Genomic DNA, 19,017 nt, shown 5'->3' on the forward strand with positions numbered 1-19,017 from the left:
GCAGTGGTCTGCCTGACTTTGTGTTTTCTCCCTGGTCGCCTCAGCATTGCAGAGTTTTTCCTCTCCTAAAAGAGCTGCACGTGGCACGTCTTTTTAAAGATGTCTCGCCCGTGTTCTTCTGGTTGCGGTCGATATTTGTCGTCCTCTGATGGGCACGAGCGCTGCTTTGTGTGTCTGGGCTTTGAACACGCTAAAGCAGCGCTCGTGGATGACTCGTGTTCCTTCTGTGGGAACATGGCCATCGCAACACTAAGATTAAGACTCAATGATCTTTCAGTGAGAGTCCCCGCGTCCACCACCCGTTCTACTTCCTCCACGAGAGGTGGTAGTTCGGCTGGGGGACAGGGTGATCTGAGGGTGACGGTGTGGAGCAATCCGACGATGCGTCCTCGGACCACACCCCCCTCCGCTGTGTTGCAACCCGCGAGTGCCGCGGTGACTCAGGCGGGTCCTTCTTCGGAAGCCCCGCGTGTTTCATTCGGCGCTCCAGAAGATGATACGATGTCGATCGCGGCATCACAAGGTGGGCTCGAGTCTTCGGGAAGTGAGGATGCGGCTGCGTTGCCTCCTTCGGGAGTCCCAGCGTTGCCCGTGTCGGATCCCGAGATGACAGCCATGCTGTCCCGGGCAGCCGTGAGCATCAGGCTAGAGTGGAACCCTCCGCCCTGCCCCGAGCGCTCGCGGCTGGACGATTGGTTTTTGGGTGCGGCTGCCGCCTCACGGCCTCAGCCAACCCCAATTCCTTTCTTCCCGGAGCTGCATGAGGAGCTGTCGAGATCATGGAAGGCTCCTTTGACCTCCCGTGAACGCTCGTCAGCTTTCTCCGCCTTTCCTCCCCTCGATGGCGCAGCTGTCCATGGGTACACTGGGATTCCCCCGGTGGAACGCTCTGTTGCGATGCAACTGTGTCCTCAGAGCGCTTCCTCTCGTGGTAATCCTAAGCACCCGTCCAAGGCCTGTAGATTCTCGTCATCTATGGTGGCGAGGTCTCACAGAGCTGCAGGACAGGCGGCTGCCGCTTTGCATGCGATGAGCACCTTACAGGTCTACCAGGCCCAGCTGCTCAGAGACATGCACGAGGGCAGGACTGACCCAGGGACGTTCGACGAACTGCGTGCCGCCACTGACATCACTCTCCGGGCGACGAAGGTGGCCTCACGCTCCCTGGGTCAGGTGATGGCCACTAATGTGGTCCAGGAGCGTCACCTCTGGCTGAACCTGGCCGATATGCGGGACGTTGAGCGGACTCGTCTGCTCGACGCCCCCATATCCCAGGCCGGCCTCTTCGGCGGAGCGGTTGAAGACTTCGCCCAGCAGTTTTCGACCGCACAGAAGCAGTCTGAGGCGATCAAACATATTCTGCCCCGACGGCCAGCTGCTGCTTCCACCCAGCCGTCGGCACAGACGCCTCAGCCTGCTCGCCGCCGAGGGCGCCCTCCTGCAGCTCCCGCCCCTCCCGCACGGCCCCAGCAGCAGCCTTCACCCGGGCCGCGTCGTGGAGGAAGCCGCAGGAAGGCGCCCCAGCCCCCTCAGGCCCCGCGCCCCGCTAAACGCCAGGCCAAGCGGCGTTCCTGAGACGGGCTGCTCAGTGATGGCATCGGTTTTTTCCCAGGAGGCGGTTGCAGGCCCCCTCCTTCCCCCGGTGGAGGGCCGGGGGAGAATCTTTTGTTCTCCACTCCCCACTGCTCACCCACGGGTGGGCAGCACCCTAATGTGGTTAAAGAAAGAATCGAAATGTCCATCACTGAGCATACAGAGCCGGATGACAGTGTGCGACGCCCCCGTGCCTCGCCACTCTCGTCCTGCTCTGTCTCTGAGGGCGAGGATGACAGTGCGTGCCGTCCCCGGACCACACCACTCTCATCCCCCTCTATCGCCAGACCCCTGGCAGAGCAGACCCCCGTGGAACGCTGGTCCTTCCCTGGTCTCCTCTGTCAGGGCGCGGAGTTTGGCTGTGCACACGCTCAGGGCCGCTATGCCACCCTTGCCTGTGCCGGTCACTCCGCTTCGCTGCCCCTCCGGGGGGACGCCTGTGGCTCGGATGGTTCCGCTGGATCAGTTTTTGGGGGCTTGGTTAGAGCTCCCCAATCTGTCCCGTTGGGTCGCCCGAACTATCAGGCTCGGCTATGCGATTCAGTTCGCACGGTCTCCTCCCCGCTTCAGGGGAGTCCGCTTTACTATGGTCGGTGGCAATGCCCCGGTCATGAGAGCGGAGGTTGCTACCCTGCTGGCGAAGGGTGCAATCGAGGCTGTCCCTCCAGCCGAGATGAGGTCAGGGTTCTACAGCCCCTACTTCATTGTCCCCAAGAAAACCGTTGGGTTACGGACTTGGTTACGGAATTCTGGACTTGCGCGTCTTGAACCGCTCCCTTCACAGGCTGCCGTTCAAGATGCTCACGGCCAAGCGCATTTTCGAATGCGTGCGGCCACAGGATTGGTTTGCAGCGATAGACCTGAAGGACGCCTACTTTCATGTCTCCATTTTACCTCGACACAGACCGTTTCTTCGGTTTGCTTTCGAGGGGCAGGCATACCAGTACGCGGTTCTCCCATTCGGGTTGGCTCTGTCTCCTCGCGTCTTTACGAAGGTCGTCGAGGCAGCCCTTGTTCCCCTACGCGAACACGGGGTTCGCATCCTGAATTATCTCGACGACTGGCTAATATTAGCTCACTCTCGAGTTCAGGTTTGCGAACACAGAGACCTTGTGCTCCGGCACCTAGCCCGTCTGGGCCTTCGGGTCAACTGGGAGAAGAGCAAACTTTGCCCCGTGCAGAGGATCTCTTTTCTCGGTATGGAGATAGACTCGGTCGCCATGTCCGCGCAGCTTACGAGCGAGCGCGCACACTCACTGCTGACTTGTCTTCGACAATTCGAGGGCAAGAGTGCGGTCCCACTGAAACTTTTTCAGAGGCTCCTGGGGCATATGGCATCTGCAGCCGCGGTAACGCCACTCGGATTGCTTCATATGAGACCGCTTCAGCTGTGGCTTCGCGATCGGGTCCCGAGGTGGGCATGGCATCGCGGTACGCTCAGAGTTCTAATAACTCCGACCTGCCGTCAGTCCTTCACCCCGTGGCGGAACCTCAGTTTTCTACGGGCCGGAGTTCCCCTAGAACGAGTTTCCAGGCATGTTGTCGTCTCCACAGATGCCTCTGCCACGGGCTGGGGCGCCATGTGCAACGGTCATGCAGCCGCGGGCTCCTGGACAGGACCCCAGCGCCTTCTGCATGTCAATTGCCTCGAGTTGCTGGCAGTACGCCTTGCCCTGCACCGCTTCCACGCGTTGCTCCTGGGTCAACACGTACACGTACATCAACCGTCAGGGTGGTCTACGCTCTCGCCGTATGTCGCAACTCGCACGCCACCTCCTCTTATGGAGTCAGAAGCACCTGAGGTCCCTTCGTGCTATTTACATTCCTGGAGTGCGGAACCTTGCAGCCGACGAGCTGTCACGGCTCCGGCCAACCTCTGGCGAATGGAGACTCCATCCCCAGTCGGTCCAGCTGATATGGGACCAGTTCGGGGACGCACAGATAGATCTGTTTGCCTCCCACGACTCATCCCATTGCGCCCTGTATTACTCCCTGACCGAGGGCACGCTCGGCACGGATGCACTGGCGCACAGCTGGCCGCAGGGCCTACGCAAGTATGCGTTTCCCCCAGTGAGCCTTCTCGCACGTACTCTGTGCAAGATCAAGGAGGACGAGGAGCAGGTCATATTGGTCGCCCCATACTGGCCCACCAAGACCTGGTTCTCTGAACTGGTACTCCTCGCGACAGCACCTCCTTGGCCAATTCCTCTGAGGAAGGACCTCCTTTCTCAGAGACGGGGCACCCTATGGCACCCTCGTCCCGATCTTTGGAGACTCCACGTGTGGCTCCTGGACGGGACGAGGCAGGTTTGAGTACCCTGCCACCAGCGGTGGCGGCTACCATCACTTCCGCTAGAGCATCGTCCACGAGACATGTCTATGCGTTGAAGTGGAACCTCTTCGTTAACTGGTGCTCTTCTCGCCGAGAAGACCCCAGGAGATGCTCGATCAGCGTTGTGCTTTCCTTCCTGCAAGACGGGTTGGAGCGAAGGCTGTCTCCCTCCACCCTGAAGGTGTATGTGGCCGCTATCGCCGCATATCACGAAGCAGTTGAAGGTAAGTCTCTTGGAAAACACGACCTGATCATCAGGTTCCTGAGAGGAGCGAGGAGACTGAATCCTCCTCGCCCTCCTCTCGTTCCCTCTTGGGACCTCTCAGTGGTCTTAAGTGCCCTGCAGAGGGCTCCCTTTGAGCCTCTGCAATCAGCTGAGCTTAAGATCCTGTCAATGAAGACAGCGCTCCTGGTTGCGTTGGCCTCCATCAAGAGGGTAGGGGACCTGCACGCATTCTCCGTTGACGAAGCGTGCCTGGAGTTCGGGCCCGGCCTCTCTCACGTGATCCTGAGACCCCGGCCCGGATATGTGCCCAAGGTTCCCACCACTCCCTTCCGGGACCAGGTGGTGAACCTGCAAGCGCTGCCCCGGGAGGAGGCAGACCCAGCCTTGGCACTGCTCTGTCCAGTACGCGCACTCCGTGCTTACGTAGACAGGACGCAGTGTTTCAGGACCTCAGACCAGCTCTTTGTCTGTTATGGTGGGAAGCTGAAGGGAAAGGCTCTCTCCAAACAAAGGTTGTCTCACTGGATAGTGGACGCCATTGCTTTGGCATACCAGCAGCAAGGTCGACCATGCCCCCTTGGTGTGACCGCCCACTCCACCCGGAGTGTGGCGTCCTCTTGGGCTCTAGCGCGTGGCGCCTCGCTGACAGACATCTGCAGAGCTGCAGGCTGGGCGACACCTAACACATTCGCCAGATTTTACAATCTCCGAGTGGAGCCAGTCTCCGCCCATGTACTGTCTTTTTCAAGCTAACATGGGAGCTGTTAAGTGTCTCGCTTGCTCGCCATTCCACTCCACGGACTGGATACGTGCGATATTTCCTCAGGTAGCCTTCCTCTCTGAAGCCCTGAGTTCCTCCAGCACTGTTGACGCTGGCGCCAGTGTCTATTGCCTGTGCGTCGGCTAGGTGCCTCCGTGTGCATGGTTCCTCCTCTGAGTAACCCCCACATGTGTATTTTCCACTGTAAGCCTCTTTGAGCATGTGTCTTTCCCTCGGCAAGTCACCTGCCACTCCTGGAGTTGAAAGTAGATGCCACCCTACGGGCTGGTCACTCCAGTGTTCCTCCATATGTAGCCCCCTTGGGCCATATGTGTATTCTTAAGTCCTCCCTACGGGTAGGCATGCTGCGGCATATCTCCCCTGAGATATGCTTCCCAGTGTACCTTGGTATTCCTGTGTTAAGTAGGACTCCTTCGTCCGTGCCTATATCACGACAGGGAGGTCAGACTTCGCAGGGCACTGGAAGACAGCTGTGAAGGTGGCGTGATTACACGGGGACCCCCATTCTCCGTCATCCGACGTAACTCGGAGTGACTACGAAAGGGAACGTCTCGGTTACGGATGTAACCCTCGTTCCCTGAGTAGGGAACGGAGACGTTACGTCTCCGTGCCACTTCCGCTGTACCGCTGGGTCGACGCCTGAGTTCAATCTTGGCTCCTCAGCGAAGACATGATCTGCTGTTGCAGGTGTTTCTCCTTAAATACTCACGCGGTGAGGCGGAGATACATTATGCAAATTCCGCAGACCCATGGCATTTCTTTGCCATTGGCTCGTTTTTTAATACTCGAAGAGGATTGGCTTTCTGTCGAAACCCCCATTCTCCGTCATCCGACGTAACGTCTCCGTTCCCTACTCAGGGAACGAGGGTTACATCCGTAACCGAGACGTTTTCTACTAATACAAAGCTTAATGCTAAATCCTGAAGTATCCCTTTAAGGATATGGAATTAAGATCATGTTTGTACCATGTTATGATAAATTCGAACACATTATTCTTGATGTGTGTATGAGTGTACACACACCGGGGGCGCGATTTGGTGTCTGTCCACGGCGCCCAGCAACGGCTCAGGACCTTGTTCAAAATCCTGCCGCGCCACAGAGCCATTTACATAGTTATATATTAAATTGTCTCAAATCATCATTAATGTATATACTGACTTCGCTCTGTGCTGCAATATACATTCAGTTTTACATTCATTTACAGAAATCAGCTGCTTGAATGAAAATTACTGATGTTATCGGATTTTCAGGTGATATTCTCAATTCATTCAATTAAATGGGCGCTTAGTTTGAAGAAAAGTGAATTCAAGACTGCAGACTAAGCAACGATTGTATTTAATTGTACAGTAGGATCATAACATAGTACAAACATGATCTTAATTCCATTTCCTTAAACATAACAATATTGCTGGCCATTAACTGACAAAGTGTGCGTCCGTCCGGTGTGCGCTGCACTTCTCGTATGGTGTGCGACCCTTTAGATTATTGGCAGCATAAAAAAACGAAACGATGTGACGGCATGGGCTGAACAATACAAGTTACCAGTAATATCCATCGAGCCAATGAACTAGTTGCCCGAAACACATCAACAAGAAAGAATGAAGGCTACCCTGTAAAACAACTGCAATCATGTGATACAAGACCCTATTCATCACTAACATCATCACCGCGATCCTCAACTAGTTCATAGGCGAATTCCTCCTCCTCGTCGGTCTCCTCCACTTCTCCCTCTCTGGCCTCCGCTAACTGTTCCTGCCTTGCTTGTGCTAACAGCTCCCGCCCAGATGTGCAGGGCTCTCCTGCATGTGCAATCTGCACCATAGAACTGGCTTAAACATACGATTTGACAGGGTTTAGAAGATTAAATACAACCCGAAACTAAAAAACAGACCAGACCTCTATTTGAGACCGTCCTTTTTTATCCAAACCTGTAGCCACACCAGGTGTGTAAAAGAGACAGGCGTCTATGGGACCCGGCTATTATTTGATGTTTTACGGTAATTGTACTCAATGAACAATAAACTTGGTTTAAAAGAATGTGTTTTACTTTTTAATCTTAATAATGTTTTATTAACAAAGTTTAGGGAGGAGCACATTCAGATAATTAATCCTAATTAAACATATGTGGAGCACATTCAGATATTTATACCTAATTAGACACGAGTGGAGAACACCCTGTTAATCAACGCAATCAACGAGTTAAGAGGTGTATATATACAGTAAACTTACATTGACAGTTTAACAGCATCCCTCCACCACCCCATCTCCTCACTTCTAGTCCTAAATACTCTTACAACAACAGGGGGAGTACTCTAGGTTCGGGCAAAAATTTCGAGCTCGTAGCCCTCCTCCCGGACAGCACGCCAAATACGCATAATTGTTTCTCTGTTTAATTGATGTAAGTGTGAACTAGTGAACTTCAACTTTAAGTTTAAAATAACTTTTTAAAGTATAAACACAATCACACCATGGCCTTTCACATTATTAGTACTGAATGATTGCATGTGAATGATACAAAATTAAATAAATCTACTATTATTGTGTCTATTAAACAGAGAGAGAACGTCAGTTCACGTCAGGAAAAGACTGAAAGTGAAGAAATACAGCACCTGTTTCACAGACTTAATCTTCACAGGAACAATAAACTGAGAGCTGCAGATGTTCTTCAGATAACTGCACATTCATTACAGTCCCATGAGTCCTGTGCTGAGGAGGAAATGATTCAGACTTTCCTACAAAAACTACTGATGATGGACTACAGAGCAAGATACATTCATGTTAATAAGGCCAATGAACATGATAATATACAACAAAGAGACACTGACACATCTGAAGACATTAGTGATATATTCCAAGCAGTGTCATTGTATAACAAAGGAAAAAGTCAATCTGATCGCATTCACCCGATGGATGTTCAGATGGCCGTGTTTCATTGTGCTGATGGTTTCCTGAAGCAGCTGATGGTCACTAAACTGTCCCAGTGTCAGTACGCTCTGCCTCTGCTTGTTCCTGATCCAGACACACAACAGATTGAGTTTCCTCTCTGGACATTCAGACAAATCAACAAGAGCTGGAAGATGAGAAACAACAGCAATGAAATCATCAGTCAAATCCAGCCAGTCTGCAAGGCACAAACTCCAATGGTGTCTTTCTTCAGGTTTGGCTCTGTGTCTTCATCGAAGTCTCATCTGATGAAAAGTCTGATCAATGAGAAACACAACACGTTCTTCCACAGGAACTGCCCAGGCAGCAGCAGAACCAGAGTCCTGATGGATGGAGTGGTGGAGATCGCCTGGTTCTGCCCCTCTGGGAAAAACACGGATAAATTCACTGACTGTGTTGCGTTCTGTAATCTACACGGTGATGCAAGAGATCATGAGAAACAGCTGAAGATCCTCACTGAAATGGCCTCAGTCAATGTTGTTCTTCTACCAGGACTTCAGAAAAATTACAGAAGTGCAGAAAAGATCCAGAACCTGATCAAAGTAACAACGCCGCTTATTTGTCTTTTTACGGAGGATGAATCTACTTTAATGATGATGAAGAAAGGGAAATTTACGATTGGTCTGAAGGACAGAAATCTGTCAGATGTATCTGAAGAACTCAGAAGAGCCATAAATGATTGTCTCTCAGAATCATCTTCCACTTTCAGACTTGAAGATGTGTCCAAACACTCAGACATCAGAGTAGATGAGGAACATGATGATGACTGCAGGAGAGGAAGAGAAGCAGCACAGCAGATGATGAGTTTATTGGAGGATAAAGATCTGACAGAAATAAAAAAATCATTTCTGCCCTGTCAGGGGGAACTGTGGCATCAGTGGAGTCAGAAAAACAAAGAACTGCATCGACCTCAAGGAGATAATATAGAAATGTCAAGAAGTGTGAAAAAAAAAGAAATGAAGAAAATCCGAGAACAACAGCATGAATGTGATATCAGTGAGTTTATGATGCACTTTAATAAAAAAATGAACTCAAAAACTGAACTTGAAAAGATGTTTTTTCTTAAATGGCTCAGAATCCTCTTGGATGAACACACATCTGTTGACCTTTCTGCTCTTCATCATAAGTATGATGAAAAGTGGTCCACAGTTTTAAAATTGAAAGAGAACAATGAAAAACCTGAACAATTCAAAGCTGAACAAACAGAACTTGAGAGAATATCCGAGGATCTTCAAGCTGCATCCTTTGGTTTGGAGCACATCATGAGGGAGATCAGTCAGATCTATGAATCATGTTCATCTGTGAAGAAGAACAAGAAAGATCTGCAGGTTCACTTCTCTTCTCTCCCGAGTCTCGCAGCAGAGATGATGATCTCTGGATTTCCACTGGAGCTGATGGATGGAGATGCTGCTCATGTTCCTCTGGTCTGGATCTCTGCTGTTATAGATGAACTCATTCAGAAACTGGGAGACCAGAGAGTCTTTGTGCTGTCAGTTATAGGGATTCAGAGCTCTGGGAAATCCACCATGCTGAATGCCATGTTTGGACTCCAGTTTGCCGTCAGTGCTGGCAGAAGCACCAGAGGAGCTTTCATGCAGCTGGTCAAAGTCTCAGACGAGATGAAAACACAGATGAACTTTGACTATATTCTGGTTGTTGATACTGAAGGTTTTCGTGCTCTAGAACTGGCTGGAAGATCAACAAGACATCATGACAATGAACTGGCCACATTTGTTGTTGGTCTTGGTAATCTAACCTTGATCAATATATTTGGAGAAAACCTATCTGAGATGCAGGACGTTCTTCAGATTGTTGTTCAGGCCTTCCTGAGGATGAAGAAGGTAAATCTGTCTCCCAGGTGTGTGTTTGTGCATCAGAACGTTTCAGACATCACAACTGGAGAAAAAAACATGGAGGGAAGAAGACGACTGCAGGAGACACTGGATGAGATGACAAAACTCGCTGCTGAAGAGGAAGTCTATGATGCAGAATGTTTCAGTGATGTCATTAGTTTTGATGTTCAGAAAGATGTGAAGTATTTTGCTCAGCTCTGGGAAGGAAGCCCACCCATGGCACCACCAAACCCAGACTACTGTGAGAACATTCAAGAGCTAAAGAAAACCATTACTTCCCATGCCTCAAATTCACATGGGATGATGCTGACACACTTAAAAGATCGTATTAAAGATCTCTGGGAGGCTTTACTGAATGAACGATTTGTCTTCAGCTTCAGAAATTCTCTGGAGATTTCAGCCTACAGAAAACTGGAGACCGAATACAGCAAATGGACCTGGAGTCTTCGCAGTGCCATGAAGGAAACTGAGAACAAACTACACAACCAAATAGAAAATGAAGCAATTCATAAGGTTGATGAAACTGATCTGGAAAGAGAACTGAAGAAGACAAGTGAAGAAGTGAAAAAATCAATGCCTGAATTCTTTGAGAAAGACAAAGATAAAGAAATACTGATCCAGTGGAAAATGTCATTTGAAATCAAAGTCAATGAGCTTCAGGAAAACATTGTGAAAGAAACCAAGAGGAAATTAAAGGAGGTTCTTCAGCAACGAGACATGAATAAAAATATTGATAATCAGAGGACACATGAAAACGCTCTATTTGCAAAACTAAAGAGCAAAGAACTTGCCTTAAAACTAATAGATAAAGCAAATGATGAAGAAACACTGAAGAAAGAGTTTGATTTGTTTTTGGAACAGTGTGTGAAGGAAATCATCTCAGACACTCCTCCAATCAAAGACATTGACGTAATGAGAGATGTGAGAGAGATCCTCAGTGACACCAATGGATGTGTTTCTGTAGACCAAAGGATGAAGAGCGGAGATATTTTCTCTGTGCCCAGTTATATAGAATATGTAAAGGTAAAAAAACCAAGTGAATCTTTCCCAAATGTCTACAGATCCGCTGAGAAATTCATTTACAGTTCTCTATCTAAAGAGGATGAAGATCAAATAAGATCATTTGTCACAGACGTTGCTCAGCATACAGAAAAAGAGATTCACTCATTTAACATTTCAAAGATCGGCTACAACAAGAGCTTCATTCAACAACTCACTGGTAACATCAAGAAAAGCATAGTACAACATGAGGAAGGATCAGTGAAATATGTGTTTAAGATTGAATTCTTCACGGATTTGGTTCTTTCCGTCTGTAAGAGAGCGAACAAGATGATCACTGACCAACACAAAATGTTCATTAAAACCAATGATCCATATACTGTGATGAAGAGAAAAAACTACTATAGTATTTTCCAGAAATATTGCCATGGAGCCACATCGGCTGCCATTTTTGGTGAGATCATCTGTCAGAAACTTAAAGAGCCCATTGAGCAGAGTGTCTACAAGAAGACTGCCAGAGATCTGGCTGATGAAATAACATCAAACTGTGAATCACTGAATGGAAACAGATCAAAACTGGAGAAACACATCCTGAAGACACTGGCAGAAGATCAAGTTTTTGAAAAATACATGAACTACATTGAAAACCCCAGAGATCACTTCAAAAGTTTCATCAGAGATGAAGTCAGTCGGTACATCTGTGATAAGTTCAGTGTCAGTGTTTTACCCAAGATGAAGAAGAACATTAAACTCCTGCAGCAGAAGATCATGGAAGCTGCACATGAATCCACTGAACATGTTCAAGTGAACAGAGGAGATGTTGGTTTGTGGTTGAAGAGTTTCACACAGCGGCTCTCAGACGAGCTGATCTTCTCTGAAAAAGACCTCAGTGGACTAAATCATGATGATGTAGATGTGAAACTCCTAGAAGAGGTGATAAGACAAGGTCTTCCTGCTATAATATTGGACATCAGCAGTGGATTCACAAAGACTTTTCCAGTAAAGCTGGACTATAAAGACAGACCAGATGAGCGTCTGATTGATCACTTCTGTCGGTGCTGTTGGGTTCAGTGTCCATTCTGTAAAGCCATCTGCACCAACACCGTACCAAACCATGATGGAGATCACAGTGTTTCATTCCATCGAGTGAATGGAATTAATGGATGGCATAAACATAACACAAATAATCTCTGTGCTAGTTTTTGCACAACTTCAGTAGCAAGTGATAAAAGCTTTATTGTATCTGATGGGAGGTTTCCATATAAAGAATACAGAAGCGCAGGAGGAGTTTATGAGAAGTGGAGCATCACCCCTGATCACTCTGAACTGTCCTACTGGAAATGGTTTGTGTGCAGATTCCAGAAAGATCTGGAAAATAAGTATAATAAAACATTCCAGGGTGATGGTGAGATTCCACCTGAATGGAGAAATCACAAACAACAAGATGCGATTCGGAGTTTGGATCATTTATGCATTGTATAAGGAATCTCAATAGAAACCTCTCTGTTGTCTTATTATTTTCTTTGTTTTTGATATGATTTCAATTTTTAATCACTTATAATCATTAGTCATTTATGTTGTTGTCATTTGATTTATCATTTAATCATTTATTATTCTGATTATTATTTGATTTACATAATTGTACAATTTATTCATATTCATATTATTTGATTTACATAATTTAATCATTTTATTATTATTTTCTTTGTTTTTTTTATATGATTTTCATTTTCAATCACTTATAATCATTAGTCATTTATGTTGTTGTCATTTGATTTATCATTTAATCATTTATTATTCTGATTATTATTTGATTTACATAATTGTACAATTTATTCATATTCATATTATTTGATTTACATAATTTAATCATTTTATTATAATTGTTGTTTTTTATATGATTTTAATTTTTAATCACTTCTAATCAGTCATTTATGTTGTTGTCATTTGATTTATCATTTAATCATTTATTAATCTGATTATTATTTGATTTACATAATTGTACAATTTATTCATTTTCATATTTGATTTACGTCATTTAATCATTTTATTATTTTTTTCTTTGTTTTTGATATGATTTTAATTTTGAATCACTTATAATCATTAGTCATTTATGTTGTTGTCATTTGATTTATCATTTATTATTCTGATTATTTGATTTACATAATTGTACAATTTATTCATATTCATATTATTTGATTTACATCATTTAATTATTGTATTATCCATTTCTATAATTTTATGGTTTTATATTTAACATTACTTATTTTCTTGCTCTTGCAATGCTCGCTATTGCCGTTTAATCTTATGATTGTGTGCTTTCAAGGGATGTTTGTCTTCATGTATAAGAGATAAGAGAATGTCTCCATGTCAAGGTTTTTAACATCACAGGACGATGTTGTGATGCAGTAATTTTCCATTGCTGTTGCTTGGCTATAATAACTCTGGTTGGATTTGTACTAGTCAGACATCGAAACAATAAAGTGTGAGCACTGAAACATATGCAACTGATTTTTTCCATCACTTTGTCTCCTGCTTTCTGCTCCTGGCTTTCTCAGTCAAACTCTCAGGCTGATAGAAGATATTTGGGTGAATGGATGGATTCACCCTTGAATGTTTTGCTGTGATAAATAAATTAATAAATGAAATAGGACAGAAACAAAAATGATAGATATTATTGAAATTATTTAAAACTTAATATTGCATTTTTGTTGCATATAAATGCACTTAAGGCACTGATTTTGAGCTAGGGATGCCATGAAAGTAAATTTACTATTATTAAATTGGGTCATTATTTACTCACCCAAACCTGTTTGACTTTCTCTTTTCATGCCCAAAAACAGACTTTCTCTTCACCTCTTACATACAGGTCCTTCTCAAAAAATTAGCATATTGTGATAAAGTTCATTATTTTCCATAATGTAATGATAAAAATTAAACTTTCATATATTTTAGATTCATTGCACACCAACTGAAATATTTCAGGTCTTTTATTGTTTTAATACTGATGATTTTGGCATACAGCTCATGAAAACCCAAAATCCTATCTAAAAAAATTAGCATATTTCATCCGACCAATAAAAGAAGTGTTTTTAATACAAAAAAAAAAGTCAACCTTCAAATAATTATGTTCAGTTATGCACTCAATAGTCAATACTTGGTCGGGAATCCTTTTGCAGAAATGACTGCTTCAATGCGGCGTGGCATGGAGGCAATCAGCCTGCGGCACTGCTGAGGTGTTATGGAGGCCCAGGATGCTTTGATAGCGGCCTTAAGCTCATCCAGAGTGTTGAGTCTTGCGTCTCTCAACTTTCGCTTCACAATATCCCACAGATTCTCTATGGGGTTCAGGTCAGGAGAGTTGGCAGGCCAATTGAGCACAGGGTCAGTAAACCATTTACCAGTGGTTTTGGCACTGAAAAATGAAATCTTCATCTCCATAAAGCTTTTCAGCAGATGGAAGCATGAAGTGCTCCAAAATCTCCTGATAGCTAGCTGCATTGACCCTGCCCTTGATAAAACACAGTGCACCAACACCAGCAGCTGACATGGCACCCCAGACCATCACTGACTGTGGGTACTTGACACTGGACTTCAGGCATTTTGGCATTTACATTTACATTTATTCATTTAGCTGACACTTTTATCCAAAGCGACTTACAATTGCTATATATGTCAGAGGTCGCACGCCTCTGGAGCAACTAGGGGTTAAGTGTCTTGCTCAGGGACACATTGGTGTCTCACAGTGGATTCGAACCCGGGTCTCTCACACCAAAGGCATGTGTCTTATCCACTGCGCCATCACCACCTCACCATTTCCTTCTCCCCAGTCTTCCTCCAGACTCTGGCACCTTGATTTCCGAATGACATGCAAAATTTGCTTTCATCCGAAAAAAGTACTTTGGATCACTGAGCAACAGTCCAGTGCTGCTTCTCTGTAGCCCAGGTCAGGCGCTTCTGCCGCTGTTTCTGGTTCAAAAGTGGCTTGACCTGGTGAATGCGGCACCTGTAGCCCATTTCCTGCACACGCCTGTGCACGGTGGCTCTGGATGTTTCTACTCCAGACTCAGTCCACTGCTTCCGCAGGTCCCCCAAGGTCTGGAATCAGTCCTTCTCCACAATCTTCCTCAGGGTCCGGTCACCTCTTCTCGTTGTGCAGCGTTTTTTGCCACACTTTTTCCTTCCCACAGACTTCCCACTGAGGTGCCTTGATACAGCACTCTGGGAACAGCCTATTTTTTCAGAAATTTCTTTCTGTGTCTTACCCTCTTGCTTGAGGGTGTCAATGATGGCCTTCTGGACAGCAGTCAGGTCGGCAGTCTTACCCATGATTGCGGTTTTGAGTAATGAAATAGGCTGGGAGTTAGGGCTGCACGATTAATCGCACGATGTTGCTATGCGCATCTAATCAGTAAAGCCGGTTCCTTGATTAGTAGTAAATCGCCTTCACCTGCTTTCAGATGGAGCGGCATTTACTACAAAGAGCCGTAGTTAACTGACAAGCTGAGCCAAATCGCGTTAAAATCGAGGACATATCGCCAACGATATTTAATGCGATATGGCTCAGCTTGTCAGTTAAATACGGCTCTTTGTACACAGCAAAAACTCAGTGTTAAATTAACACACCTGGGAGTGTATATGAGTCCACACTCAAGAGTGTTAAAGTTAATGAGATATTTAAGTGATTAATTGAGTGATGATTGAGCATTATTGAAGACACCTAAAGCAGAATCACTGAAGGAGAAAACCGGAATTTCAGGTCACCATTATGGAGATGAGTGTTTGCTTTAGTTGGGCTCTTGACCCTTATATTATTAACATTAAATTTTGTTTCGGCTGTTGTATCCGAGTCATACCTGCCAGATGAACAAAGAAAAAAAAATGATCTAATGGTGTTGGTTAGATTATGACATTCATCATTTGAAATAATTGTTTGTGATTTATACTGTTAGTTACTGCATAACTGAGATTCTGCATAAATATTCAGAATTTGAGATATAATATAAAGGATTTTTAAAAGTTGTAAAAAAAAAAAAAAAACTTTCTATTGGGCACACACAGATATCAAGATTCAGTCAATGCATCTCAACGATGGTGACGAGCAGAATATTCAATTAGGAAAAGTAAATTACATAGACAATTCAGATCATAATGTATTCATACCGCAATGCGTGATGGGAGCCATTAATGAGTTGTGATTGGTGGCAACAAGAAATATTATTGTCACCACGGTTGAGATTCACAGGCTGATTATTGATGTCTGAGTTTCTAAATAAATGCATCTGAAAGTGATTTGATCAGAACAATTTTTTATTAAATGTTTTGAATTATAAGAAAAATATAATTATCATATGCTGTAAAGCCACTAAACTGTTGCTATCAAGTTAAACCAAATCATCTGAATGAGTTTCATTTTTCAGATCTCAGAATGATTATGTCAAAACATAACCAACACTATCAGATCACACTTTCTTTGTTCATTTGACTGTAATAAATCAATAACAGCAGACAAACAAAATGTAACCTTAAAGTATAAGGATCAAGAGCCCAACTAAAACAAACACTGATCGCCATAACGGTGGCTTACAATTTTAGATTTTCTCCTTCAGTGATTCTGCTTGTTAACATCAGGTGTCTTCAATAATGCTCAATGATCACTAAATTAATCACTTAATTATGTCATTAACTTTAACACTCTTGAGTGTTAATTTAACACTCATATCTACATCATATCGTCCATCTGAAAGCAGGTGAAGGTGATTTACTACTAATCAAGGAACCGGCTTTTACTGATTAGATGCGCATAACAATATCGTGCGATTAATCGTGCAGCCCTACTGGGAGTTTTAAAAAGCCTCAGGAATCTTTTGCAGGTGTTTAGAGTTAATTAGTTGATTCAGATGATTAGGTTAATAGCTCGTTTAGAGACCCTTTTCATGATATGCTAATTTTTTGAGATAGGAATTTTGGGTTTTCATGAGCTGTATGCCAAAATCATCAGTATTAAAACAATAAAAGACCAAAAAATGATCAAAAATGCCTGTAAAAATTAAATCTGCATTGTTTATCCTTCAAAAATCTAACCTTTCATAGAAGTAAAATATTCGAAAGTTTGTGTGTGTGTGTGTTTGTTTTTGTGATTTGTGAGGACACAAATGTGTATAATGACATGAGTATTACACTGGTATTACAACTTGAACGTGATTTATGAGGACATTTCATGAGTCCTCATATTTCAAATGGCTTTAAAAACATACTAAGCAGTGTTTTATTAAAAATGTAAAAATGCAGAATGTCTCCTATGACGGGTAGGTTTAAGGATAGGGGCAGTGTAAGGGGATAGAATATACAGTTTGTCCAGTATAAAAACCATTACGCCTATGGAATGTCCTCACAAATGTGTGTGTGTGTGTGTTTGTGGGGGGGGGGTCACATTATGAAACAAATGTTTTTCTACAAAACACGTTGGCCACAATTATTGGCACCCTTAGAATTTAAATATCTCAAGTATATTCCCATTAATATTTACCTTTTTTTTTAGCACACCAGGGTGACTAGGAACCTGAAATTGTCCAGCCATGACTTCTTGTTTCACAGGAGTTTAAATATGAGGAAACACAAAGGCCAAGTTACCTTAATCATCCATCACAATGAGTAAAACCAAAGAATATAGTTCTGATGTGCATCAAAAGATTGTTGAGCATCACAAAATAGAAAGTGGCTGTAAGAAAATAGCTAAAGAATTGAAAATCCCCATTTTGACCATCAGCGCAAAAATTAAGAAGTTGTAATCAACTAAAGATGTTACGAATCTGCCAGGAGAGGACGTGTGTCTGGAGGATGTGGAGTATTTAGAAGCTAAAACCCGGTACAATGCATCTTCCCCCTTGAGGTTAATGTTTATTGTACGCTGTCCCTGTTTCTCTAAAAAAACACACAAAAAAAAAAAAAACATAATACCATAGTCAGGGCAGGACTTAGGGGGCTGGGGGCCCCTGGGCTTGTTTGGGCCCTATACGGTATACAAACATCATTATGGAGAAGCACAAATTACACAAAAATTGAAATATGCTTTGAGGTTCCTACAACAATTAATATGCAACATGCCTATAGTCAAAGTGTAGTGGTAGGCTAATTTTAAATAGTCATTATAATACAATATAATGCAGGATGTGCTCTCTAGGTTGAGATAAGATCAAAACTCTAATAATAAAGCCAAGAGAAAACAGTATTTTTTTTAATTCATTGTCATAGCTATCTGTCAGATTCTTAAATTTAGTCAACAAATTCAATCAGAATACAAAGACACGGTGTATGCCTTATTATGACCAAATAAAAGGATGTCGGTATCAATAAAATCCATTTTTGGATTGACACAGGCTGTTTAGACATGGCATGTATGGATTTATAATTGCATAAATTATGTTAAGAGATTAATGTTTTAAATGTAAAATTTTTAATGTAGAAATATGAAATGATTGAGAAAAATTAACTATGAAACCATTTTAACTATCAAACTAACACCGCCAGTAGGTGGCGGCAAGTCTCCATCTTAATGAGGGAGTTGGATCCTTTATTCAACCGATTCGTTCAAAAATCCTAGTTCGTTTAATCTAGCAAACGACTGTATGTATGAATGGGTACACTGTAAAAAATAAAATCGTAAAAAAACGGTCAATGACTGGCAGCTACGGCTGCCAAACAAAAACCGTAAAAATAAAGTAAAATATCCTAATTTAAATTTAGTGCAAAAAACTTTTCCAAACTTTGTCCTTAAATGTTTTACAGAAAAACACTGTTATTTTACAGTTATTTCCTGAATTATTATGATCAAATACCTTCATTGTGAAAAAAAGGTAAAATGACTGTCAGCAATGGCTACCATACAAAAACCATAAAATTAATGTAAAATATCCTAATTTAAATAATAAATACTATTGCAGAAATCTTCATTAAGCTTTTTAACAGAAACACTGTTCTTTCACATATATATATATATATTTACTGAATTTGTACTAAAAAACATATTCACTGTAAAAAGTAAATATCTTGCTATAAACTACACGCATGATTTACTGATTATATGTCATCAGCAACTACACAGTTACTGTCTGTTAAATAAAGCAACACACAACATTTCATCAGTGTTTCTCTGCTCATCCTGGACTGAATCTCAGGCTCTACTCTTCAACACAATGGTGACACACAAAACACACCATACAGAAACACTTTACATCCCAGCAGAACATTAAACACTAACAGATCTCTCAAGATCTCAGCATCTTCACTT

General features: G+C 43.7%; 1 protein-coding gene across 1 annotated transcript; it reads left to right on the plus strand.

Annotated features, from left to right (window-relative positions):
- The first annotated feature begins 234 nt into the window (after nt 1-234).
- Nucleotides 235-12,224, plus strand: LOC130077995 (interferon-induced very large GTPase 1-like). The gene is made up of 2 exons (XM_056243438.1): nt 235-633; nt 7,488-12,224. The coding sequence occupies exons 1-2, from the start codon at nt 235-237 to the stop codon at nt 12,207-12,209; spliced, it is 5,121 nt and encodes a 1,706-aa protein (XP_056099413.1). The 3' UTR covers nt 12,210-12,224.
- The last annotated feature ends 6,793 nt before the right edge of the window (nt 12,225-19,017 follow it).

The sequence above is a fragment of the Rhinichthys klamathensis genome, unplaced genomic scaffold (assembly GCF_029890125.1).
Source record: "Rhinichthys klamathensis goyatoka isolate OS25496 unplaced genomic scaffold, OSU_Roscu_1.1 h1tg000799l_1, whole genome shotgun sequence".
Taxonomy (NCBI): Eukaryota; Metazoa; Chordata; class Actinopteri; order Cypriniformes; family Leuciscidae; genus Rhinichthys; species Rhinichthys klamathensis.